Source organism: Mus caroli, chromosome 16 (assembly GCF_900094665.2).
Source record: "Mus caroli chromosome 16, CAROLI_EIJ_v1.1, whole genome shotgun sequence".
Classification (NCBI taxonomy): domain Eukaryota; kingdom Metazoa; phylum Chordata; class Mammalia; order Rodentia; family Muridae; genus Mus; species Mus caroli.
In genome coordinates, this window is record NC_034585.1 from 45,874,341 (window position 1) to 45,900,671 (window position 26,331).

The 26,331-nt window shown below is 36.8% G+C and overlaps 2 protein-coding genes across 4 annotated transcripts in view; one reads left to right on the forward strand and one right to left on the reverse strand.

Annotated features, from left to right (window-relative positions):
• The window catches only part of Dzip3 (DAZ interacting zinc finger protein 3), a 62,845-nt gene extending 62,419 nt beyond the window's left edge, over positions 1 to 426 (reverse strand). For 2 of the 3 annotated variants that reach the window (XM_021184722.2, XM_021184723.2), the window contains exon 1: positions 74 to 426. The gene's annotated coding sequence lies outside the window, so the exon portion shown is untranslated. The remainder of the gene's footprint in view (positions 1 to 73) is intronic. The other variant, XM_029470345.1, reaches the window with a different exon arrangement.
• On the forward strand, positions 392 to 26,076 carry Cip2a (cell proliferation regulating inhibitor of protein phosphatase 2A). Its single transcript, XM_021184724.2, has 21 exons — positions 392 to 662; positions 3,715 to 3,862; positions 5,339 to 5,451; positions 6,585 to 6,679; positions 7,367 to 7,463; positions 7,843 to 7,965; positions 8,071 to 8,216; positions 10,175 to 10,250; positions 10,517 to 10,732; positions 11,937 to 12,096; positions 13,329 to 13,470; positions 15,539 to 15,638; positions 16,933 to 17,051; positions 19,433 to 19,628; positions 20,065 to 20,139; positions 20,233 to 20,343; positions 21,174 to 21,370; positions 22,228 to 22,341; positions 22,566 to 22,648; positions 23,669 to 23,808; positions 24,728 to 26,076. Exons 1-21 carry the CDS (start codon positions 561 to 563, stop codon positions 24,896 to 24,898), a joined length of 2,724 nt encoding a protein of 907 aa, XP_021040383.1. The 5' UTR covers positions 392 to 560; the 3' UTR covers positions 24,899 to 26,076.
• Positions 26,077 to 26,331: the final 255 nt, after the last annotated feature.

The window sequence follows — 26,331 nt, forward strand, 5'->3', positions numbered from 1 at the left end:
GCCTGAGGCCCCTCCCCCGCCGCCTCCAAACCTACGCCCCCACCCCCAGCTTTGGCGGCTCCGAGTTCCTCACCGTGTCTAGACTAAGGGGAAGCGGCCGTGTCTCGGGCAGAGGCTGAGGCACGCACGGAAAGTCGAGCCCCCCGCGCCCAGGCCGAGGAAGGCCCGGGGACCGAGCCCGCGCGGCACGGAGACCCCCGTGCGCCCCAGAAGCCCTCCACAGAATAAGCCCGCACGAGCTCGTCTCGCGAGATTCCCGCGTGTTCGCGGACCTCCAGCTGAAACCTCGCGGCCTCTCCGCCAAAGGGGGACTGCGGCGGGGTGGGAGGGGACCGCTCCCTGCCACCTTCCCGCAACCCCAGCGCCTGGAAACCCAGGCCCACCCTGCCAATCACCGACGGCAGTCCCACCCGCTGCTCCCAGACTTCCGGAGTCCGACCGGAACAGGAAGCTGCCCGGCGCAGGAGGGGTGGGGCTTAAAGAAATCAAAAAATGCGCGGCTACCGCTGAAGACAGAGGCTGGCTGGTGTCGGTGGTCGCTGACAGGCCGGCTCGTCGGCATGGATTCCACGGCCTGCTTGAAGTCCCTGCTTCTGAGCATCAGTCAGTACAAGGCCGTTAAGTCGGAGGCGAACGCCACTCAGCTGCTGAGGCACTTGGAGGTAAGGAGGTTCGGGGTGCGAGTGGGTGTCCCCTCCTTCGTAATCCTGTTTTCTTGTGGGGCCGGAGGGTGGAGGTCTCGCCCTGGGCAGACCTGCAGCTGCTTCGCTGTCCTTGCACTGGCGACAGCGACTGGGTGTGCGCATCGGGTGGGTGCCGGGAGGGGACTGTGTACGGACCCAAACCAGGAGGCTTTGGGGTGTATGCGATTGCACTGTGTGTGTGTGTGTCGTGTGTGTGTGTGTATTCCTGATCTTTTTTAAGGTGCTGTATTAGTCAGGATTCTCTAGAGTCACAGAACTTATGGAGTATCACTTTATATTAAGTGGATTTATTGTAATGACTTAAAGTTTCGCTCCTACTAACCCAACAAGGGGGGAAGCTAGCTGTGACTGGGAAGTCCAGGAATAGTTGCTCACTCCCACAACACTAGTTGTTTCAACTGGTCATCTGTGTAAGCGGGAATCCTGAAGAAGTAGGTTCCAATTGGAAAGTCAGTGTAAGCAGGCAAAGAAGAGTGAGAATTCCCTCCTCCATTGTCCTTATGTAGGCCTCCAGTAGGAGGTAGAGCTCAGATTAAAGGTATGTATCACCACACCTGGATTTGGAACTTGCTCTATCCCTGGCTGGCCTTGAACTCAGGAGACTTGCCTCAGTCCCCTGGGATTAAAGGTATATACTACCTTGCCTGGGCTTAAGCTTTTCATGGCCACTATGCCTCGAGATCTGGAGCAAAAGCACATCGTCCCGTGTCTGAAGCCTGTGTCTTCCAGCCTCAAGATCTGGGCAGATGTGCCCTCCATTTCTGGATTTAGTTCATTCCAGATGTAGTCTTAGTTGACAACTGGAATAGATATTACAAGTGCCTATTTTCTATGTCTGTTTTGTTTTCTTTGTTGAATATTGAGTGGCTTCATTGACCTAAGATAATCAGTGCAATTCATTCAGGTTCTATGTATAAACAGGACTTCTTTTTATGTGTAAGTATTTATGTAGGTATTTATGTAAGTGTTCCACGGATCCAAAAATACATTTGGATTGTTTACAGAACTGGGTGGAATTAAGAATAAGTGCGGGGGCTGGTGAGATGGCTCAGTGGGTAAGAGCACCGGACTGCTCTTCCGAAGGTCCGGAGTTCAAATCCCAGCAACCACATGGTGGCTCACAACCATTCGTAACGAGATCTGACTCCCTCTTCTGAAGTGTCTGAAGACAGCTACAGTGTACTTACATATAATAAATAAATAAATAAATCTTTAAAAGAAAAAAAAAAAAGAATAAGTGCATTCCAGTCATATATTTTTATTATGGTTGAATGCAACCATCTTTTATAAACCTACCAGTAGAACTATCAGGTCTTAAAGGCTTATGTTCCTCTTTTTGTTATTTTAATATTCTTTTAAACATGTTTGTCTATATGTGATGTATGCGCATGTGTGGGCAGGACCCTCAGAAGACACAAGGCTCTGTTCGCTGGAGCTGGTCTTGATGGCAGTTGTGAACTCCTTGAGGTACTTCTACTCCAACTCGGCTTGTCTGCAGGAGCAGTGCATGCACCTAGCTGCTGAGCCATCTAGCCCACATTCAGTAGTGCTTCATGTTGCTAAAACGCTTTTCAAAAAGACCTTGGCATTTTACCTACTAGCAGTGCATTGACTTTGCCATCACGCAACCAGACCCATCCTTAGTTCTTAGTATTTACCTTTTTTGAGGGTGATGTACAGTTTCTGAGGATACACAAATGTTTATCATGAGAAACAGGATTAGTCATTCTTCTGCACTGCTGCTGCAGTGTGACTTTATAACCCCACACAAAACCTGTACTTTGAGTCATTTTGTTCATGATGGGCGGTACCAAGTTGGTCTAGTCTGATATTTGATGTGATGGTTTTTCTCATCACTGACCATGAGTCTAGTTATTAAAAGCGTAGATTCAACCCTTTGGGGTATGAATCTGAGTCGTGCTTCCTTATCATCAGTGTATGCCTCAGTTTACTCAAAAATCAAATTGAGTCAGAAGCACCTTTCTTACAGAGTTATGAGGATAAAAAGAGTTCCCAGGTACAAAGCACTCTTAGGTCAGTGCCATGACCAGATTAAGTGCTATGTATCCTCATTGAGCTAGTTTCCATCAGTAAAAATTTAATTTTTACCTTATATTAACTAATTACTAGATGCTGTACTATTGTTGTCACATGTTTGGCCCCGGTCATGTTTAAAGCAGAAAATGCCTTCCTCTTCTAGAGAGCTAAATATTAATAGATGAGAGAAACTATGTTCAGATCACCAAGTTGATGACCAAGTTAATTTCAAGATAAGTTAACAGTTTGTGTGATTTTTTTTTNCCCCCCCTTTGGACATACTTTTTCATCTTACAAGCTAGTTAATTTTAAAACCCATTCTACTAGGGAATAGCTAAATTGAAACTCCAAGAGCAGAGCTTGGTAAGAAAGTGGAAAAATAAAAGGAAGATACAGAGGAGGTATTAGACTAATAACTAGAGGGTTACTAAAGCAGTCTGCTTAGATGTGACCTTTTAGAGTATGTATTTGAGATACATTAATCTAATTCTAAAATAACAAATTGTTTGACTTTAGATAACAGGTTTATTTATAATCTCCCTCGCTAAAATAACTGGATTGAAGAGTAAAAATTATTAAAAAATTTATTCTTGCTACATTTTAAAATATTCTTTATTCACTTTACTCTTTCTGCGTAATCCCCTAGCTGCTAGATTTAACGTGAAAGCAGTCATTAGTTGTTCATTGGGCTTCATATTTAATTTTCAAGACAGATGAAATGAGTATACTAGGCTTCGGAATAATAAATCTAGTTGGTTCTAGTACACATTTTAGTCTGTTTTCAGTATCATAGATGATATAGGTAATTCAGGTAGAGAAGGAAGAACTCTGTATATGGGCAGAATGAACAAAAGATGTGAATTTTCTAAACTGGGAAAGAAAGGGCTAAGTAGCACTTTAGAAAATTGGTTTATTTGAAATGGAATTGAAATAGAAATTGTCAGCCCTTAATCCATTTGCTTCCCTTTTATAGGTAGTTTCTGGACAAAAGCTCACACGACTGTTTACATCACATCAAATATTACCAAGTGAATGCTTGAGCTGCCTTGTAGAACTTCTTGAAGACCCAAACATAAGTGCTTCACTGATCTTAAGTATTATCAGTTTGCTGTCTCAACTGGGTAATGTGTTTATAGTTTTTTTTTCCAAGTTTGGAAGACTATGAAAATATTTTTAAAAGGTAGATAGAATTATAAAATTTCTTCAAGAATGATTTACATTCAAAAGATTTATTGTAAAACCTTTTAGAGTTAGTATTACAGATACCTCAGATTTCCTACAGACAAATAGAATGATAGATAGATTGGTACATGTATATGTGTGTGTGTGTGTGTGTGTGTGTGTGTGTGTGTGTACATATACATATATATATATATATATATATATATATATCATGTTTTAAAATTATTGGGTCAAGGATTCTGCCATATATTAAAGACTTTCATATTCCACAGAAAAGAATGCATATGGAGAAATGACATTCTATTGAATTTTAAAAGTCGGAAGCCACATTAACATAGTGCCAATATTAAGGAGAACAGTCAGAAAGACATACCTACCAATCAAACAATTATCCTTCTGTGATAGACTACCTTTAACTTAGAGCCAAAGATAAGCTACCATTGCTTTTCTGTTCCTTTTATGTTTCATTTTTAAATGATCATCTATTAGTCATTTTACTTTGATTTGTGTGTGTGCAGAGGTGTTGGATATTTTTATATATAGTTATAATATTCAGGAATGCTTAGTAATGACATTTTAGCAGAGATCAGCATTGCATTGTTTAACAAAACAATCAAATTATTATTGGTGATAGAAATATTCTGAGTGTGTATTGTCCTTCCCTTATAAGCTTCTTAACATTTGAGGGAAGCTGACTCCCATTCTAATTGATCTTAATTTAAATAATTGCATATTGACAAGTAGCTGTCAGATTAGAAAACACAGATAAGAGTAAAATGGCATGTTTGTATTTGTTACCTCTGCCTTATCATTTCTACCTTTAGGGATACAATCTTGGTTACTGGCTTGATGTGTATCTTTCTAATTTAAATTATATTTCTTAAAGTAGTAGGCTTTATATTTTAAGTATTTGGATTCATAAAAGAGCTTGAAATGATAATCTATTGAACCTTGTAACCCAGGCTGAGCTGGAAGTCAGAATGCTCTTGCCCCAGCCTAAGTGTGGGAATTACAGACATATATCACCAACCCAGCTGTTATATTATTTTAAAAGCCAAGTTTCTATACATTTGTAAAACAAGTTGTTTTTTTTTTCTTGGATATTCTATATAGAAAAATTATTTGTTCTTTGAAATTAGTGGGCATTAATTAAAAAAAGAAGAATATCTGTCGTTTAACCAGCCATGGTAGCATAACCCTGTAACCTCAGCACTCCTGAGGCTGAGACAGTAAGAAGTGCCATGCGTGTCAGGCCAGTCTGGGCTACAGAGTGATTCAAAACCACAAAACGAAAGAGCTAGCTCATGTTCTGTCTTCTTTCAAGATAAGATAAGATAACAAATTATTTTACTTTGTTGAATGATTTATATATGTAAAAGTGACATATTTTATGCCATTTTTATTTTAACTTTTAGCTATAGATAATGAAACCCGAGACTGTCTTCAGAATATATACAATCTGAATAGTGCGCTGTCAGGAGTGGTTTGTCGGAGCAGCACTTGCCACAATGATTCCGTGTTTTTACAGGTATACAAATCCTCATAGTACGTTGTTACCTGGTCTCCCATCTTCATCATCAAACCAGAATTGCTAACACGTTTTACTGCCGTGCTGCAGTTGGTATGATGACATAGTGTGATCATACGCAGTTCTTCTTAGGATCTGGTTGGACACATACTGACTTTGTAAATATTTCTCGAGAAGGGAACAGAGGAAACAGATCTGCATTATATCACCACTTTAACATAAAACACTATGACTAGCTTATGAACAAAGATGTGTTCATTTTGAAACGTGAACCATTCTTCTTAAAAGTATAATTTGATTTGGTATTTATAGTCTTAGACTGTTGAAAAAACATAACAAAATTTAAAGCTATGGTTTTTACTTGTTCAGCACAGTTTGAAAACTCTTGCCCTCATCATTTCATTGAACCTAAAGTGTAATCATCTGCAAACAGGAAAGGCATCATCAGTTAAACTGACATGCAGATCCAGAGGTAAACTGTGGAAGGAGAACTGTATCCTCAAGTTAACTCAGCCCACATTCAGGTGTAGAGTAAGTAAGGGAACAGGACAGATGACTGCTCAGCTTTGGTTACCACAGCTGTGTACTTGAAATAGTCCATTTGAGATGCCATCTATATAATCATAGGCACTTCTACATAGTCACAGGCTCTTTTGGCTATAATCATGGCGGGAGGGTGGGAACATGATCATATCTCAGGTAAGATAGGACCAGGTACTAGGACCAGGATTGATTCTTTTAAAACTTTGCCCTTGTGAGAACTACCAGCAGGGTCACATGGGAAGTAATGCATCATACCTCCAGTGACCCAGGAACCTCTATTCAGGCTCTAACTTCCAGAGGTCGGCTACCTCCAGTAACCCACCCTTCATGGACACAATTAGTTGCCACTCAAACCATAGCAGTGACTAGCATTGAGGTAAAATATGTAGAAATGGACAAACTAAGACATGACTTCCAAGGTTCTTAGGATATAGGTTTTAAATAAAATGGGACTTATGAAATGGCGTGATTCTTGCTTTATTGTTTGGTTCCTCAAATGATGTATGTGCTCAAATATTTGCAATAGTCCATTTTTATAAGTAGCCAATCTGTTTTCATCTGTTTACTCACAATTACTTTCTCATTTTCAGTGTATTCAACTGCTGCAAAGGTTAACATATAATGCCAAATTTTTCCATTCTGGTGCCCATATAGATGACTTAATTACATTCTTGATTGGTCATGTGTAAGTATGCAACAAAACATGAACTTAGATCATTTTTGGTTTATTTTTAAACTGAAAGTATGTGGTAGATAATTTCTCCTTGGGTAATGTTTTATATCTAGCCTTAAAAAAAACAGGTATATTTACTATTTGGTGTTATGTGTCATACCCGCGAGCATGTTTGTGATACACCATGTGCCTGCAGAGGACGCAGAGTCAGGTTGTTTGGAGCTGGAGTCATAGGCAGGTGGGTGCTGTCCAGTGTGGGTGCTGGACCAGGGTCCTCTACAGGAGCAGAAAGTGCTCATAACCCAGTGAGCCATCTTACCAGCCCCTGCTCTCTTGAGTTTTAAACTAAGCTTGCTGTTTGTTTACTCCACTTGGGTGATTTCAAGGGTTGAGTATCATAAAGCAGGTTTAATTTTCATAAGTAAGATTTAACAAATTGATTTAGAAAGAAAAATATTAATCAAGGTGAACATTCTATCCCCTTTATAGATGATCATGATAAACTATCATGGTCATTCTAACAGTTATCTCTGTATTTCTGTGGCACGGTTAAACAGGATAATTTAGTTTCAAAACATAAATAGTATTATTAAGAATATGATCATCTTGATTTTACACATAAGAAGGAATTTAGACATATTAACTCCTCTCTAATTTTGACTAATTAGAGTGAACACTGTGCTTTCTGTTTTTACACAGTCAGTCTTCTGAAGATGAGCTAACAATGCCTTGTCTAGGACTCTTGGCAAATCTTTGTCGGCACAATCTTTCTGTTCAAACACAAATAAAAACTTTGGTAAGTTGGCTAGTTGTTTCTATCCCTAAATTCTCTCCAAGTTCCTTGTTTCCTCTTTTATATTTTGTTTGTTTCTTTCTTTCTTTCTGTCTGTCTGTCTGTCTGTCTGTCTGTCTGTTTTTCTGTCTTTCTTCCTTTCTTCCCTTTGCTGAGTGTGAAGCCTGGGGCTTGCATATGCCATTCGGGCACCTTTATGACAAAAAGAAACCTTTCTGCTAAATTCTGTCTATATCAAATAGTCTTTGAATTTCTACTCATCTCTGTTCTGAAATTTCATTTTAGAGCACTTGTATTTTAAAATTAACAATCATGCTTTGAAAAGTTGATAATAATGTTTAATAAGCTTGTCCACTGTGTGCACTTTTCTTTTCTCCTTCAGAGTAATGTGAAATCTTTTTACCGAACTCTCATAAGCTTCCTAGCACACAGCAGTCTGACTGTGGTTGTGTTTGCACTTTCAATATTATCCAGTTTAACACTAAATGAAGAAGTGGGAGAAAAGGTATTTTTTTTTCTATTTATTAAAGTAATTTTGAGTTCATAGTGTTTGACATTGTAAAATTAGTAAAATGTTAACTTACAATAAAATTTTCTCAATTTTTCAAAGCTATTTCATGCTCGAAACATTCATCAGACTTTCCAATTAATATTTAATATTCTCATAAATGGTGATGGTACCCTAACAAGAAAGTACTCAGTTGACCTACTGATGGATCTCCTTAAAAACCCTAAAATTGCTGATTATCTGACCAGGTATGTTACTTATCAATAATACATCTTTCAGATTATTTTCAATGTTGTGTACATGCATGTTCTGCCAGCATGTATGTTTTGTGTGCGCCACATGTGTGTCTGGTGCCTGTGTAAACCTTGAATCTCTGGAGCTGCAGTTAGAGATATCTGTGAGCCGTGTTGTAGATGCTGGCAATTGAACCCAGGTCCTGTGGCAGAGAGCATTCCTAATGGTTAAGCCATCTCTCCAGCTCCACAGGATTTATGTTTGTCTCCGGGTGTTTCTTGTCACATGCTTTTGAAACTAGGGAGTATTTACTTCTCGTAGATTTTCAAAATCGTTTTGCAACTTATTTTTACTTTTTTCATATTGGGTTTTGCCTGCATATATGTGTACCATGTATGTTCCTGTTCCCTGTGGAGGCTAGAAGAGGACATCATGTCACCTAGAACTAGAGCCATGAGTGTTGTGAGCTACCCAGTGTGGGTGCTGGCAACTGACCCCTGCGCCTCTGGGAAAATAATACACAACTACTGAACCATCTCTCCAGACCTTGATTTTAGCATCTTGTTTCTCAGTGCTTAGGTTGTGTCAGGATCTTTAAGAACTGCTTCAAAAAGTTAAAGTACCTCATCTCCAAATAAGGAAACATTTATTGAGGACCTACATTGTTCAAACAATGAGAAAAAGATTGAGTCTTAGCACCAGTAGGATGTTAAATAATCCCTGATTCTCCACAAGAAGTATAACAAATAGACCTAGAGGAAAAGCTACCTCAGATAACTAGAGTTCTGCAGAACAAGACACATTTTCTTTAGCATTCTGTCTTTTCCTAAATGTCTGTGAGAAGGGTGTGTATCAAGTCACTGGTTCATAGATAATGACATTTTGGTTTTCCTTTAGAATACTTTCCCTTTAGTTGTCTTATTTTTATCTGTTGTGAGCTTTTCAATATCCATGTGTTTCTATTCTGGCAGTAACATAATGCTTACTTAAAAGCTTTGAGGTATTTGGATATGGTCCGCAGGGACCAGAGAAATGACTATGTAGTATCAGTGTGAGATTGCACAGTCCATACTCCTTTCAGTCTCTCTGCTGCATTCTTTCTTTTTCCTTCTGTGCAGAATAGATCCCAAGAACGACATCTAGCTTCTCTTCTTGTTTCAATGCTACACCAGGTTGTTAAAACCTCAACCTTGAATCTTTCTGAAGCCTTAACAGTCTTGGGTTTCTAATGAGATATGAGAAAATCACAGCGCTTGCCCTGGGCCAGACCCCTCATATTTACTCTGTTAGCTTCCTTTCTTAATTCCTCCATTGTCTCATAGATGTGTCGCTTCCTCTTGCTACCGTTCACACATGTGCAAGCTCGTTTTATCTTTGTTTCAAATCCAAAAAAAGAAGACAAATTCTGTCTTCTTAGCGCTCCCTCATACTTGCACACCTAGACAAATTTGTTTTCCACATTCTTTCTTAGTTCTATACTTTTATGTTCAGAAACATTCTGTGTGCGGTAAGCCTCATTCTGTCATCTTCAGCAGAATCAACGCCTCCTATTCACTTCTCACTTTTTATTATTACATGTGTTCAAGCTTTAACTGTTATGTCACTTTGGTAGTGTTCAAGGTACATACCCAAATCTAAGCCTTGCCCACACTGCTGCTTTATTTCTGGCCAATTAGCATGCTAGACAGTGGCTAGATGCTGCCGCTACAAGCCAGCCCTCATATCATGGTAAACAACCAGCTAACAACCATGTACTAATGTGTTGCTATGCTTTGAGGTTGTAGGCAATATATTTTTTACATGGAGTAGTTTAAATTGAGTTGGGTTTGTTGGTATAAAACTGTCATATATCCGTGAATATCTATGTAAACATTATAAAGATATGTGGTGTATCATATTTTTAACTTGAGAGTTCTGTATTTCCCTTGCCTACAATTTCCTTTTGTAACTTAATGTATACCTTTCAACCTAGGTATGAGCACTTCTCTTCATGTCTTAATCAAGTACTAGGACTTCTAAATGCAAAAGACCCTGATTCTTCTTCAAAGGTATGTAGAAGCATATCATTTTGTTTTATACTTTTTTGAAAAAACTAAGATATACAGAAAATCTAAGTATGCCGCTCTCTGCATATTTATAAACTGCTCAAACTCAGGTAACCAATATTGAAATGAGAATGAGAGCATTATAAAGTATAAGTTACTTTCAGTTTGTCCTTCAGAATGTTGTATGTGGCATTTTTAGTGTCATCATATGCTTTGTCTATTAAAGTCCCAATGAAGATGGTATTTAATGAAGGCTTTATATTGCACAGGTTTTAGAATTACTTCTTGCATTCTGTGCAGTGACTCAGCTGCGCCATGTACTCAGTCAGATGATGTTTGAACAGTCTCCATCTGGCAACATTCTGGGAAGCCGTCCTAAGAGCTTAGAGCCTATCTCGGCTCTACTTCGCTGGTTAAGCCAACCCTTGGATGGAGCTGAAAACTGTTCTGTGTTAGCATTGGAGTTGTTCAAGGAAATCTTCGAGGTAATGGAATGATTGACAAGTGAACTTTTGTACTTTCATGATGCTCAGCTAACATGTTTTATAACTTTTGTGTTATAAGCTTCCAGTTGTCCACACATGGGATAAAATTAACAATTATAAACTAGACTGGAATTCAACTACTAAGGTTTTTCTCTTGCAAACTCACATGTATCAGTTTGGTCCATGTTTCTACTGAATGCTTTGTATGCATTTGTCTTTTTATATACATATGTACATACATATATACAAATAGTTTGCTAAACTATGCCTATATGATTTTGTCTTGTATGGATATATGTGCTTTGGTCATTTTCTCTTTATCTCAGATTTTGTCTACTGTTCATTGTTGTGTAAAATAAAGGTCTTAATTAGTAAAATGAAACAGAGGATGCAGGCAGCATGTAATACCCTTAGAATAAAGACAGATAATCTTAATAATGCTACTGGGCAGCTTAACCTTATCCGCTGTTTACCAGCTTTGATTTTATATGCATTTAGTCCATCCCAGTCTTCCAAATCTTTTTCTTCTCATAATTGGATTCTATACACGGTACATATGAGTGACTAAGTGTATTTATTAAAATTTATGCATAAACTGCTTTTGGTAATTTTCTTTAAAAGATTTATTCATTTTATTTATATGAAGACACTGTAATTGTCTTCAAACACACTAGTATGGGTACCAGATCCCATTACAGATGGTTATGAGCAGCCACTCTGGGGTTGCTGGGAGTTGAACTCAGGACCTCTGGAAAAGCAGCTGAGCTGTCTCTTCCGCCCTGCTTTTGGTATTTTAACTTGGTCCTGCTGTAACTGATTTTAGAATTTTAGAATTTAAAAATTTGTAGTTTTACACTGTTTATAAAGTCAGTCAATCTCTTACTATTTTAATTACATCTAGCAAATTTAGGATATTGCTTTTAAATACTAAACATATTTAGAATAACATTTAAATCACAGAGTCCTTTAGAAGTGTCTTTTTTTTATAAAATCTTCCGTATTGATTTGAGGGAAGAATCCAAGACAGTTCTGAAAGCTGGCTAAAATGCTAAAGTGTAAAATACAGTTTTCAAAAAGGAGACTTGAATAAATGAAAATTGAAATAAATGTTAAACTTGAATAGTATATTATAGATCAATAGTGACTGTTTTGTGTTACATGTTCCATCTTTATTTTTAATTATACTTGATGGTCTATTTTCTAGGATGTCATTGATACTGGTAACTGTTCCTCAGCTGACCATTTTGTGACCCTTCTGCTTCCTACAATCCTTGATCAGCTTCAGTTCACAGAACAAAATCTGGATGAGACCTTAGTAAGAAATAAGTGTGAAAGGATGGTCAAAGCCATTGAAGTTTTATTAAATATCCTTTACCATAATAGAAATGAAAAGAATTAAAAACCCCAGTTTTCTCTCTATAATATCTCTTATAATATATCAGAAATAATGTATTAAGGGACTGGCGAGATAGCTTAGTCAGTAAAATGATTCCCCCATGAGCATGGGGGCTTGAGTTCAGTTCCCAGCTGCCACATGAAAAGGTAAGACAAGCATGGTGGTAAGGGTTTATAATCTCAGGGTTGGGATTGCAGAGACAAGAATCCTAGGGGTTTGCTGGCCAACAATCTCCCCTAATGGGTGACCTATAGTCCTGTGAGAAACCCTGCTCAAAGTAGATGGACTGTGGTTTTGAGGATGACACCCCAGGTTGTTCTTTGGCCTCCATATATGCATGTGCATATGTGCACACCTGCACACAAACATGTATGAACATCTACATATATATGCAGAAAAAGGTTATTAAACTAAAATGAAGTTTCAAAGATACCTGGAAAACATCTGTAGTTTGCTTAATCTTAAGTACATTTAGAACTCATTTGTTTTTAGATACAGCTTTGTGTGCATGTGCCTACTGCAGAGGATCAAACCCAAGAGCTCAATGGTAGATCAAGTATTCTAGTATATACATTCCCAACCCAATCAATGTGCCTAAGATCACCATTTCTAAAGTAACAGTTTGAGCTTTGAAGGTGTATTCTGAGCTGAATTTGTGGTTTTGATATTTACTGCTCCTGTGAGGCATTGGCTGATGTTCCAGTGCAGAAGCAAATACTACGAGGTTTCATGATTTTGACCCCATGCTTCGTGTGTGTTTGTGATTATTTTACCTACCCACTTATTTCTAATATGTAGCCAAGGCTGTACATCACTGCTGTAGAGGCCTTAACCTTAAAGTATCTCATAATTTGGCCCATTTCTCTAATAGATATTCTTAGTAATTTATATATTATGAGAAAATAACTCCCAATAATGTATCCAGTATTTATTGAGACATTGTAATCAGTGAAGAAATACCCTTTCTTTGGTTTTACCATGTGTCAAACACTTGTATGAATCCATTTCTTGCTATTTTTCAGGCACTTTAATACTTTTTAGTGCCATTTTTGTGACATGTCTTAAAGTAATTAAAATAATTGCCCTGTATTGCAGTGATAAGGTAACTTATTTGGAATTATTTTGAATAGTCTAAGTTATATATAACTATACACTATATACCAAGTATTTGCATGTCTCTGTATCTTAACCAAATGTAACCTCTGTGTGGAGATGACTCTCTGAAAATGCGTGTTGTAAAAATACTGACCACTGTAAAGTGCACCACGCTTATAGAGCAGCAGTTTACATATGGCAAGATTGACCTGGGGTTTGGAACAAAGGTAGCCGATTCTGAGTTGTGGTGAGTATTTCACAGCCAAAATGTGTACTATAAAATGTAGTTCCCATATTTAAGAATCATTCCCGGGTTATGTTCTGTTAACTCAAAGGAAACTTTTTAAATTCTTGAATAAAATTCAATTTATGGATTGTATACTTCTGAAAGGCTTTGACATCTGTAGGTTATAATATTTTTGGACTTTTATTTTTCTATGTGTATGAAAGAGAAATTATGAACCCTGAATATTTCTCTTCTGAAATTTCCTTTTGACATTGCCTTGGTAATTTAATTTTTGCTTCATTTAATCTTACATTTTTAAAGAGAAAAGCATGACAAAATGGATAGTGTTTTTACAAGAAAACCAATCCCTGCTGAAAGTTACTTAATAACAAAGACAGCTCTTCTCCTTCATACATCAGAGCGTTGGTTAAAGGTAGAAGCTCACTGAGAGTAACGAGCAGTTTATTTATGCCCTTTCCTCTCCTGAATAAGTCCTTCTAATGAATATTTATTGAGAACCTGATAAAATCCAGACACTATAATTTGTTCACATTTCCATAAATGGAATAACTGTCAACAGTTATATTCTTGAAGAACAAGAGTTATCTTTTCACTTGTAAAACTTTTTTGGTGTGTATGTGTGTGTGTGTGTGTGTGTGTATGTGTGTGTACATGTGTGCATGTGGATGTCAGGACCACCAGTGGGAGTCCCATGGATTGAGCTTAGGTCATTAGACTTGATGGACAACAACCTTACTTATTCGGCCATCTCTTTTTTAATCTTTAACTTTTTCAGATGCACAGTAGAAGGGATGCTTGATCATGTATCATTTATCTCTGCATATTACTTTGGATTTTGGGGGTTTTTTGTTTGTTTTTAAAAATACTAAGAATGAAATGAGCCACATTCTAATACTTGTACTTCCAACAATACTTGTATTTCTAACATTGTACTTCATTCAGCAGGAATTTGAATCACACTGGGATTTTGTTTGTTTGTTTGTTTGTTTTTGGTTGGTTGGTTGGGTTTTTTTGTTGTTGATGTTGCTGTTTTTATTGGATATCTTTTAAAAAAAAGATTTACTTATTTTATGTATGTGAGTACACTGTAGCTGTCTTCACACACACCAGAAGAGGGCATCAGATCCCATTACAGATGGTTGTGAGCCACCATGTGGTTGCTGGGAATTGAACTCAGGTCCTCAGGCAGAGCAGTCAGTGCTCTTCACTGCTGAGCCATCTCTCCAGCCCTTTATTGGATATCTTAATTACATTTCAAATGTTATCCCCTTTCCAGGTATCCCCTCCGGAACACCCCCATCCCATCTCCCCTCTCCCTGCTTCTATGAGAGTGCTCTCCCACCCACCCGCCTCACCACCCTAGCATTCCCTTACACTGGGACATCAGGCCTTCACAGGACCAAGAGCCTCTCCTCCCATTGTTGCCAGATAAGGCCATCCTCTGCTACATATGCACATATGCAGCTGGAGCCATGGGTCCCTCCATGTATACTCCTTGGTTGGTAGTTTAGTCCCTGGAAGCTCTGGTTGGTTGATATTATTGTTCTTCCTATGGGGTTGCAAACCCTTTCAGTAACTTCAGTCCTTTCCCTAACTCCTACATTGGGGTCGGTGTGCTCAGTCTGATGGTTGGCTGGGAACTTTAAGAGGAGATAACAGTTTGGAATCTAGACTCAATACTAGTTTGTTCCTTCTGTAACTTCAATACTAAAATATTATGGTTTTTATATTTTAATTCTTTTTTTTTTTTTTAAAGATTTATTTATTTATTATATGTAAGTACACTGTAGCTGTCTTCAGACACTCCAGAAGAGGGCGCCAGATCTCGTTACGGATGGTTGTGAGCCACCATGTGGTTGCTGGGAGTTGAACTCTGGACCTTTGGAAGAGCAGTCGGGTGCTCTTACCCACTGAGCCATCTCACCAGCCCTTATATTTTAATTCTTAAAAGTAATACTCTATCTTCATGTTTTAAAAACAAATTTGTTAGATTTTTAATTTAGATGTATAGTTAAAAATATGCTAATTTTTTAGTTATCTAATTTGAATGTCACTTTTATTTTTAAAGCAAACTTGCTGCTGATGTAATTTTGAAAACCCTTACTTTGATGAACAAACTTAAACAGTTGGTCCCTGGTATGGAAGTAAGCTTCTACAAAATCCTTCAGGTAACTTGAGACTTTTCATTTTATTACCATGTGCTTTTTGGCATGCATGTGTGTGTATGTGACATATGTTTATATGGTCCTGTGGTACATGTATATATAGAAGTGTGTGTGTGTGTGTGTGTGTGTGTGTGTGTGTGTGCGCGTGCGCGTGCGTGTGTGCGTGCTTGCACGCACATGTACACTTATACCTATGGGAGATGCGTATGTGTGAAGGCCTTTGCTTGTAATTCTCCACCTTAATTTTTGACATGAGGACTCTTCACTATTCTGAACCTTAGCAAGAAAGAAAGGTAGGATGGTGGCTAGTGAGCTTCAGGAATCTGTTTGTCTGCCTCTCCAACATAAAAGCACATTTGTTATGGATTTTCCATTTTAAGCTCAGATTTACTAACTGGGCCTTCTTCCCTAGGTGAACTTTGAATTTTAGTCAGAGTTGGTAACATAAAGTAATGAGAGGATAGAAAACATCTGAAAGAGAGGGACTGATACAATTAATGCAGATGTGCTTAAAATAGCAAACTTACAAGTTTTAATGAGGGTAGCTGAAAATTTCTAGATGTTGTCAGAAAGCAAAACTGTAAGGCTTACTTTACAATTTTATTTCCCACTCCCTCCTTTCTCCACCACAAACTCAGGACCTAAAACATGCCTTGTAAGTACTCATTTGCTCTTCAAGAATTAGGGAACACCTCGTTTTGTCAGTCATAATGCTGAAGTGGAGGAGGTGGCTTTTATAGGTAGAAGAAGGAAGAAAAATGCTCCTGTTACTTTCCTTATAGGAAAAAATATCTTCTTATGCAACTACAATATATTTTGTTTGTTTGAGGGAAAATGGAGCTGGACTTTAGTTTTTCACTTCAGTACTTAGATTTTTTTTTTTTTTTTTAATAATAGATGATTTTAGAGCCTTTGGTACTAGTGTGAAATACTGACATGAGGGACTTTAAAATCGATTGCTTCAGTCAATAGATTTTCTGATTTGCATTCACTTGAATAATTTATTTGATGCTTTTAATTTAGAAATGATGAAACAAAGTTTTATTTTACTAGAAATACAACAGTAAATCCCACTTGATTTTGAAAAATTTTAATTTATGAAAATATATAAATCATTATTCCAAGAGCCATTATTTAAAACACTGAAGCCTTTTTCAGTATAAATAGCTACAGGGTGTTACAGTGTAACGCCATGGAAGCATGGAGTAGGAATCCTTTGGAATATGCTCACCTTTGCCTAAGGACTTGGCAGTATGTGTTCTTTCTGCCTCTTACTTGCTCTTTCTCCTTTGTTTAGGATCCGCGGTTGATTACTCCTTTAGCTTTTGCTTTAACGTCAGATAATAGAGAACAAGTCCAGTCTGGATTGGGAATACTGCTTGAAGCCTCTCCCTTGCCCGATTTCCCTGCCTTAGTGTGAGTTGTAACCATCTGCAATCTCTCTTAACCCAACTTGAATGTCATGCTGTTACTTTATCATCCTTCATGCATACTTAGTAATAAATTCAAGAACTGCAGATTTTACTGTAATTGCTAGTAATCTCTCAAATACTTAAAAATGTGATTTCTCTAAAAGAGAAGGCCCAATGTTTACTTTCTCAAAGAAAGCATAGATGCAGTTGACCAGATATCAGTCGTGCTGGTTTTGTCTCTTAATTGCCTCTCTGAACAGGGATTCTAGACACTGAAGCTTGAAGTTTTAGTTCTTTCTGTTGAAAGAACTTTTTCTTTCTGATGTATTTGCCAAGGATTCCTAAGAACTGCATGAATTCAAACTAACTGGGAAAGGTCAATGTGAGGATTCTGAAATATTAAGTATTTTATCATAAAATGCAGTAGATGATGGCCAGGCAAAATATTTACTATATTTAATCTCAGATAATAGTATATTTAAAATGGTGTGAGTTTTTTGTTAATTTGTTTGTTTGTTTTGTTTTGTTTGCCTGATTTTGTTTTAAGTTGCGTTTGAGTATCAAAAGGAGAGAATCTTCAAACTGAATGGTTACCATATAGTCTGTACTTGGGATTAAGTAATTTGTGTAATAGAATTTGTAAAATTCAATTGACTAATTTGGAACTAGAGGTCAATAAGCTGACCAGTGAGCAAGCTATTCTTTTGTAAATAGCTTTTTCACACCAAAGCCACAGCATTCATTTTAGTATTCTCTCTCGTGTCTGTGCTGTTTCCACTCTTCAAATGTAAGAGAAGAGTTTGCTAATGATGTTAAATGACTTTAGTTGCATTTTGTAGAATTACTCATATAGGTAATCAGAAATTAAGAATTAAAGAACTATGAAATGCAAGCCCAGTATCAATGCAATAAAAATCCCATTCCTTATGTTATTTGATGGTCGTAATGTAGAGGGGAAAAGCAAACTCAAGGCCTCCTACATGGCCTAATAAATATTTATAATAACCCAACCAAAGAGTTTAAAATTTGACAAATATGTTTAGCATTTTTTTATTTCTGTGATTATAATGTAGTTATATTTCTTTTTTTCTTTCCTCTCTAAGCCTTCTCATATAACCCTCTCTGTTCTTGTTCAAAGTCATAGCTCTGTTTTTCATTATTTCATTAATCATTATTGCATCTACATGTAATGTGTGTGTATTGGGGGTGGGGGTGGATAGAACCTAGATGGTGGGGAGAGATAGCCCAGGGACCTAGGGTAAAACCAAATACTACTGTTCTTTAAATAAATAAATAAATAAATAAATAAATAAATGTCAAAAAAATGGCTTCTAGTGACTATGCTTGTAGATCAGTGCCTTGCTCAGCCATCATCAGAGAAGCTACTTCCTCCAATAGATGGGACAAATACAAATAGAGAGCCATAGCCAGACAGTATGAAAAGACAACATAAAACAGAGTGTCTCCATTAAATTCCTTCCCTCAGACCTTAGGGAATCTTGGAAAGGAGGAGGCAGGAGAGCCAGGGGGTTTGGGAGACACCAAGAAAATAAGGCCCTCTAAGCCAACATAATCAAAGCTCATATGAGCTCAGAGACTGAGGCAGTTACTCAGGACCTGCACAGGTCTGCACAAGGTCCTCTGCTAATATAGCTTCCAGTATTTTGGTGGGACTTACTTCAGTGTGTGAATGAGTTGGTCTCTGATTCTTTAACTTCTCTTAGGCTCTTCTTTTGTTTGTTTTGTCCAATTCTGATGTGTTAGTTTTTGTTCTATCTTATTGTATTTTGTTATGTTATTTTAAAAAATTAAAAGTTCATATAATGCCTATCACTATGGAAAGGATTAACTAATTATTCATGTTACATAGGGCATTAATGAAAGCCTCTGGATAGGTAAATTTGAACCAAGATCTTAGGGTAAGAAGGAACCAACCCTATTCTGGTAGGAGAGTTGAGAGATAAACAGGATTAGCTTTCAGTGGGACAGACTAGAAGTCAGTATGAGGAAGACATCCCGGATGAGAAAAACAAGTGTCAGAGGAGAGCATAGATGAGACCAGGTGATACCATCTATGATTAGAAGGTTCTGCGTGATACAGGAACTTTGTACTTCTAGCAGGTAATCCACTCACTAAGTAGTGCTAGTATGCCTCCAAACTAAACATGGAATTGTCATTGTAAAGGATTGTAAGTAGAAAAGAGCTCTCTGGAAAATTGAGAATGTTTCTCCAAACCTTATTTTATTGGGGTTATCAAAAAGATGATTTCCAATATATTTGGAGACTTAGAGTTCCCAAAAAAAGATTTATTCCATAGTGCTATAACAGTTCTGCTTTTTTCACTGTTTCTGTGATTGATTTTTTTCTTTCTTACTCTTATTAAGACTTGGAGAAAGTATAGCAGCAAACAATGTGTACAGACAGCAAGAAACTGAGCATCTGCCCAGGAAAATGACTTTCCAGCCCTTAAATCATGGTTTTTCAACATCAGCAAAGTGCTTAACGCCTCCTCCTTCAAAAGATAATGCTCCTGCGTTGAACATTGAGGACCTCATAGAGAAACTGCAGGCTGGAGTGATGGTGAGTGAGAGAGAGTATTGGAATGGGCTTGTGCTTGGGACCAGCCAGCTCGCATCAGCTCTGATTGCAGATTTAGTTAATGTCACATGCAGAGTTTATCACTGTAACTTTATGCTTTGGCATAAAAAGTGCAATCTGGCCATTTTGCAGAGAAAAATAATTTTAAAAAATAAACATAAAAAAAAAAAAAGCAAAGAAAAAGCCAGCTCTCATTTCTTGTTCTGCCCCTTTCCTGTCTGCCCACAGGAATAAGAAGCATTTTTAAATCACCATGTGAATGCTGAACCTTGCTCTGATAGCCAAATTAGTGAATTATTTATAACATACCTGATACAACATACATTTTATTCTTTAGCTATAACGATTTAATTACAAAGTAGATTTTCATTCTTTCATTAAATTTATAATTTTCTGAATTGAACTCTGTTAAAACCAGGTAAAGGATCAGATTAGTGATATAAGAATATCTGACATCATGGATGTTTATGAGATGAAACTTTCCACATTAGCCGTGAGTACATGTTTGTTTTTAACTGTATAATGATAGATGCATTTCACACATGTTTTTCTAAACAATGGACATTAACTGTGTATTTCCTTCTAGTCTAAAGAGAGCAGGTTACAAGATCTCCTGGAAGCAAAAGCCCTGGCTCTTGCACAGGCTGACAGACTGATCGCTCAGTATCGCTGTCAGAGAACTCAAGCAGAGACAGAGGTCTGTACACTGTATCAATAAAGCATGTCTGATTCGTAGAAAACGTGATTAGTGAAATGAAAGCCATGCACAGTACTAGTTAGAGGTGTGCTCTAACACATGTATCTGAGGTGGTAAGAGAGAGCAGTAGGGGAAGGTCTTTGTCACCGATCCTGGGAAGCTGAATTCAGTCCCCAGGACACATGGCAGAAAGAGAAAACTGTTTTCCACAAGCTAGTCTCTGACCTCCACATATGATAGATAGTATGCATATACCCAGACATAAATATACTCACACACAAACATATTAATTCAGTTTTTAAAAATAACTTATAATGCTATCATGATGTTATAGGTAGAAAATTCTTGACTGTGGAACTATTTTATACACAAGTTTAACTTCTGTAAAAATACCTCCTGGTTTTATATATGAGGAATATGAAATATAAGTTTTGTGTTTAGATGTGAGCTTCATGTATGTTATATATGTGCAGATATCTGAATCGTATTTGGAAGAATTAAGACTATAAAATGGATATAGTTTTCTATAACCAGTAGATGCTGAATTAGATATTTGGTAGCTCTTTTAAATTGTACAATTTATGGATTATAATGTGTGCTCATATTACATGCATGCATTATTTAATATAGTCTGAGAGTAGTGTTAGACAGTTTTGTTGTGCCTACATCACATAGTGTACTTAAGCTAAGATGGCTAAATATAAGATGGCGAAGATGGCAAAATAATGCAGTGGAACTACCACCAGCATATGATACGTTTTATGCAAGCATTGCAATATGATGTGTGTATATGTGATTGTGGCAAATTGCATGTTTCCTTTTCTCTTGAGGCACGAACACTTGCGGGTATGTTACGAGAAGTTGAGAGAAAAAATGAAGAGCTTAGTGTGTTGCTGAAGTCACAACAGCTCGAGTCAGAAAGAGCCCAAAATGATATTGAGCGTCTCTTTCAACACAGTAAGAAGCTGGAATCTGTGGCTGCAGAACATGAAATACTGACAAAGTCCTACATGGAACTTGTTCAAAGGTAGAGGTTTCTGTGTAAAGTTAGAACCTGAGTGAATATGCTACATTTCCTCAACCCTAAGGGATTTGAAAGCATTTCTTAAACTGATGTGACCCCATTAAGTAAGTAGTTCCTAAGAGATTTAAGGCTCCTAATCATGAGCTGAGTGAGGTCAGAAACAATAGACATGAAGTAATAATATTTTATAAGTTATAGCAAATGAACTTTATTCCTCAAACTCTTTGGCAAAGTTGGAACAAACAGAAACCTTTATTTCTATTTACTTCTTTAGTTAATGTATAAAATCACAGATTACCTGGAGTGTACGCTTCTCAAGACCAAGTTTCTCTGTTTCGGTCACTGGCCGGTTAATTATGGCCTAGAACAAATAGTGTTTGATACGGGGACACAGCTGTGGTGCATTACTAAATGAGGGCCAGCAGGGTGCAGCAGGTTGTTACCAAGCCTGGAAACCAAGTAGGATCCCCAGAACACTCATGAGAAAAGGGGGCAGGGGAGTCGCTGTGCTCACACATTCACACCATGGCATAGATACACTCTTATGTACACGCAAGTCCATACATAAAGAAATGATTGAATCAACTTAGTGGTCACAATTAATATTAAACTGACGGTCATTTTAGAAAGTTTTAGTCAAATATCGGGAATTTCATGTTATATTACCTAATACCACAGAAATGTGTGTTACTATTTAATTTGCCTTTTATTGTCATTGAGTTATGCAGTGAGCTCCTTATGAAAAATGTGTATGCAGTTCAAGAGTGTAAGCATAAGCACTTATAATACTGATGGCTACTTCCAGATGTCCATACTGCCTTCCTCCATGAAGACACTTACACGTTTCATTGTCTTCTTAGAAATGAAGCTACTGAAAAGAAGAATACTGACTTACAGACTACCTGTGAATCTCTGAATAAACACATTGAGACAATGAAAAAGTTGAACGAGTCACTCAAGCAACAAAATGAAAAGTAAAACCTTTAGTTCTATATTTCTAATTATTTGTTTTTTTTGGCAATGATTCTCTACATAGAATATTCTTTTTTATTGATAGCTAATGGAACTCTTCTTTCAGATTAAAATATAAACTTGTCCTATTTATAGGTAATTACAGTTCTTATGATTTTTACTTCATACTTTTGGAGAAAAAGTGGACAAGTAATTTGATTCAATAATTTTTCTTTTATAACTTCAGAACTATTGCTCAGTTGATAGAGAAAGACGAGCAGAGAAAAGAAGTCCAGAGCCAGTTAGCAGACCGAGAATGTAAACTATCAAGTAAGTTGCTTTGTTTGAAACACTAAAATGGTTTCAGCATATTTTGCTTTTGAAGAAAGTCAGAGCGTGGTTTATTTCAGTTAATTACTAATATTTACTTTACTAGTTTATTTTAAGGGTTTTGTTTTTGTTCTTGTTCCTCGTGTGTATATGGGTATTGGGACTATGTACTTGTTGCAAGTGGCTGGCAATGGAAGAGGTGTTGGATAAATTTTCTGCCAAAGTTGTGACTGCTCGTAACTACTGAGCCGTCTTGTAAGCCCCAACTTCTTATAGTTTTTAAATTTTAAATTACTTCTAAAACATTTTCCCTTCTCTTTGAACCTTTACAAAAGCATTTTCATTTCTGTGATCAAGTAGCAAATATGGCCTTTTATATCAACTCTGGGAGTTACAAGAAATGGTGCCCTTTTAAAAAGAAAATATTTTACATGACAGCAGGTGGCAGTACTGGGTAATGTACAGTTACTAGCCTGTAAATGCTGTCCTCTGTGAAATGACTTAAACAGCCATTACTGTGTTCTTCCTTAGTGTTTAGAGACCGAGCCATGATGTTTTGGCCATGATTTTTACTCTCAAATTTCTAGTAGCCATTAAGCTCTGTGTGTTTCCCTCCTCCCTATCCCCAGTGCTTGTTTAGAACAGAGAAATACAAAGACTTGCTGTTTTGTACAAAATCCTGGTCAAAAGGAGTATTAGTGGGTATTGTGTTTGTTCATTCATTTATTCTTTACATGTATTGGGTAGGGGTAGGGTCTGCCCATGTGAAGATGAGAGGATGACCCAGGAGAGTCAGCCCTCTTCTTCCACTGTTCCGGGGGGTGGGGGACGGGGTGGTCATTCAGGTGATGGTAAGTACTTCTACCTTCTCAGCCATCTCCGCTTCCCTGGAGCTGGTTTTTATGGTCAGTAAATTTTATATATAAAAAAAAGTTTCCCACAAGACATTTGATTTTCCTCATTTTCCTTTATACTAGCTACTTAACTTTTTCATAAGTATGGTTTACTGTTTGTTTTTAGATTTGCATAAAATAGCAAAATCCCAAGAAGAAAAACTTAATGTTTTACAAAAGGAAAAGGAAGAAAAGCAGGAAACCATTGATATCCTTAGAAAAGAATTAAGCAGAACAGAACAGATAAGGAAAGAGTTGAGCATTAAGGTAAGACGCCTCAGGTTTTTTTCCTTGGCAGAAAAATGAAAAAGTAGTTTTTGAAAAGGTGAACATGGGTAGATTAATTCTGTTTTTTTTTTTTTAAATAATTTAAGGTCACTGAAGATTTCTGAGTTGTTATGATTTTATATTGTTTAAGCCTTTTCATTTGCAAAGAACTCCTAATTTTTTCTTAATTATCCTCTCTTTGACATATATAAATATCAAAATAGTAGCACTTGTAATTTACCAATGAGAAAATGGAGTCTGAATTTATATATGACCCAAATAATAGATATACACATTATAAATTTTAATCTATTGCTTGTATATATTATGACTATGTAACTTGAGCGGTAGCTATGAATTGTGCTTTCTAGCCCATTTGCTATTGTAGAGCAAATGTAACACAAGGAGCTTTAACCCTGAGAGAATGGTAGTTTGGAGAGAATCTGCATTAACATAGTTACTTCTTAAGTACTACATAGTATGTAATATTTTTTGCAAAAAAAAAAAAGAAAAATACTGCTATATTGCCTGTGGTGTGTGTGTGTGTGTGTGTGTGTGTGTGTGTGTGTGTGTGCGAGAGAGAGAGAGAGAGAGAGAGAGAGAGAGAGAGAGAGAGAGAGAAACAGGTCTCATTTTATTGCCCTGGCTGGCCTGAACCACTCTATGTAGGCCAATCTTGCCTTGAATGTACTGAAATCCACCTGACTCCTTAGTCTGAGTGCATTGATTTAAAAGATTATTTAAAAGTTTCAGTTCCTATTATTTTGTCTTAAATTCATTAAACTATATTAAAGTGCATATATAATATGTTCTAAAATGATATTTACAAATAAAAATTAAAGATACCTAAAAAAATATCAGATGAAAAACCTTTCTGATCTATTTATTTTCTATTTCTTGTCATTTCCTTGTATCTTAGGCTTCCTCCCTAGAAATGCACAAGGCTCAATTAGAAGGTCGTTTGGAAGAGAAAGAGTCTTTGTTGAAACTTCAGCAAGAGGAGTTGAATAAACATTCTCACATGATAGCAATGATCCACAGTTTAAGTGGTGGAAAAATAAGCCCAGAAACTGTGAACCTTAGTATATAAACATTCTGGCTTTGGGGAATTTGTGCATGGATACTTTTGTTGTATTTATATGTTGGAAGTGGCAGTAAATGGAGGAAATTGTGACTTCAAAACAGTTATCATTTGTTTGCTATCTATTAACTTAGTAAAGATCATAATTGCATTGATGTTTTATTTATTCTTGGGGAGATTTTTAGATTTTGCTTTTTTTATGTTTACTCTTACATATTCTCATGTATGATTATAGTCATGGATTACTTAATATCAACCATGAATAAATTTACGTAAATGTGCTTTCTAAGCACTTTCTCTATTCTGGGAACATGCTAGAATAGACACACAACTATCAGGAGTACAGGGTTTTAGGCTGTATCATCTTTTGCAACTATGGTAATAAAATATGATCTATCATTAACTAAAATTTCATCACCATCACCAAGTGATATAGTTATTAAGTAACTTTCTTGATCCAGCAGTCTTACAGATTAATTGATTAAAATCAACTAGTAAAAAATGTTCTGATACTACTCAGGAAATTTTTCTCTAAAGATGACAGAAAATAGACTGAAGGAACTTTATTACTGCATTTAAATGAAACAATATATAGCCTAAATTGTAAATTTGGAAACAGTGCTGTAGCTATCAGAAATAATGTTTAAAAATGGGGAGTATCCATTACGTTAAATGATTTCATAGTCTCCTAAAATTAAAAATTGTATATTTATTTGCAACTTTCTTTTGTTTTTTTTCTTTGGCTTTTTTTTCCTCATGTTCTGTTCTTATTTTTTGCTATTGTTCTTTAATTTTGTTGTTTGCTTTATAGAACACAGTTTCTCTCTGTATCCTAGGCTAATCTTGAGTTCACTCTGGACCTCATGTGTGTCTTAACTCCCAGTGATCTCCTCCTGTAATCCAGGCACTAGGATTACAAGTGGTTTCTACTATATCAGTATAAATATAACTATTTCTTAAAATGTTGTATGTTGAAAAACCTATCATCGCTTTCAAGAGTAATTAGATTTCTATTCTAGCTAATCAGAAACATTATTTCTTGTAGTACAATACACATTTAACGTATTCAATTGAGCCATTGAATTTTATATAAAAGTTATGTATCCTTGTTTTGGTATCTCATTCATACAAGAGAATTTTAGTACTTTTCATTTAAATAAAACATAAGTGTGATGTGTTTAAGAAAACATTTTAGATCAGTACTTTGATTTCCTTATGCTGTTAATCTGCATTCTTTACCATATATGATTTAAGTAAGCTTAGTTTTGCTTCTGTCTCTTTTTTTTTAAAGAATTATTTATTATATTTTCTATAATTGAGTACTCTGTTGCTGTCTTCAGACACACCAGGAAAGGGCATTGGATCCCATTTCAGAGGGTTGTGAGCTGCCGTGTGATTGCTGGGAATTGAAATCATCAGGACCTCTGGAAGAGCAGTCAGTG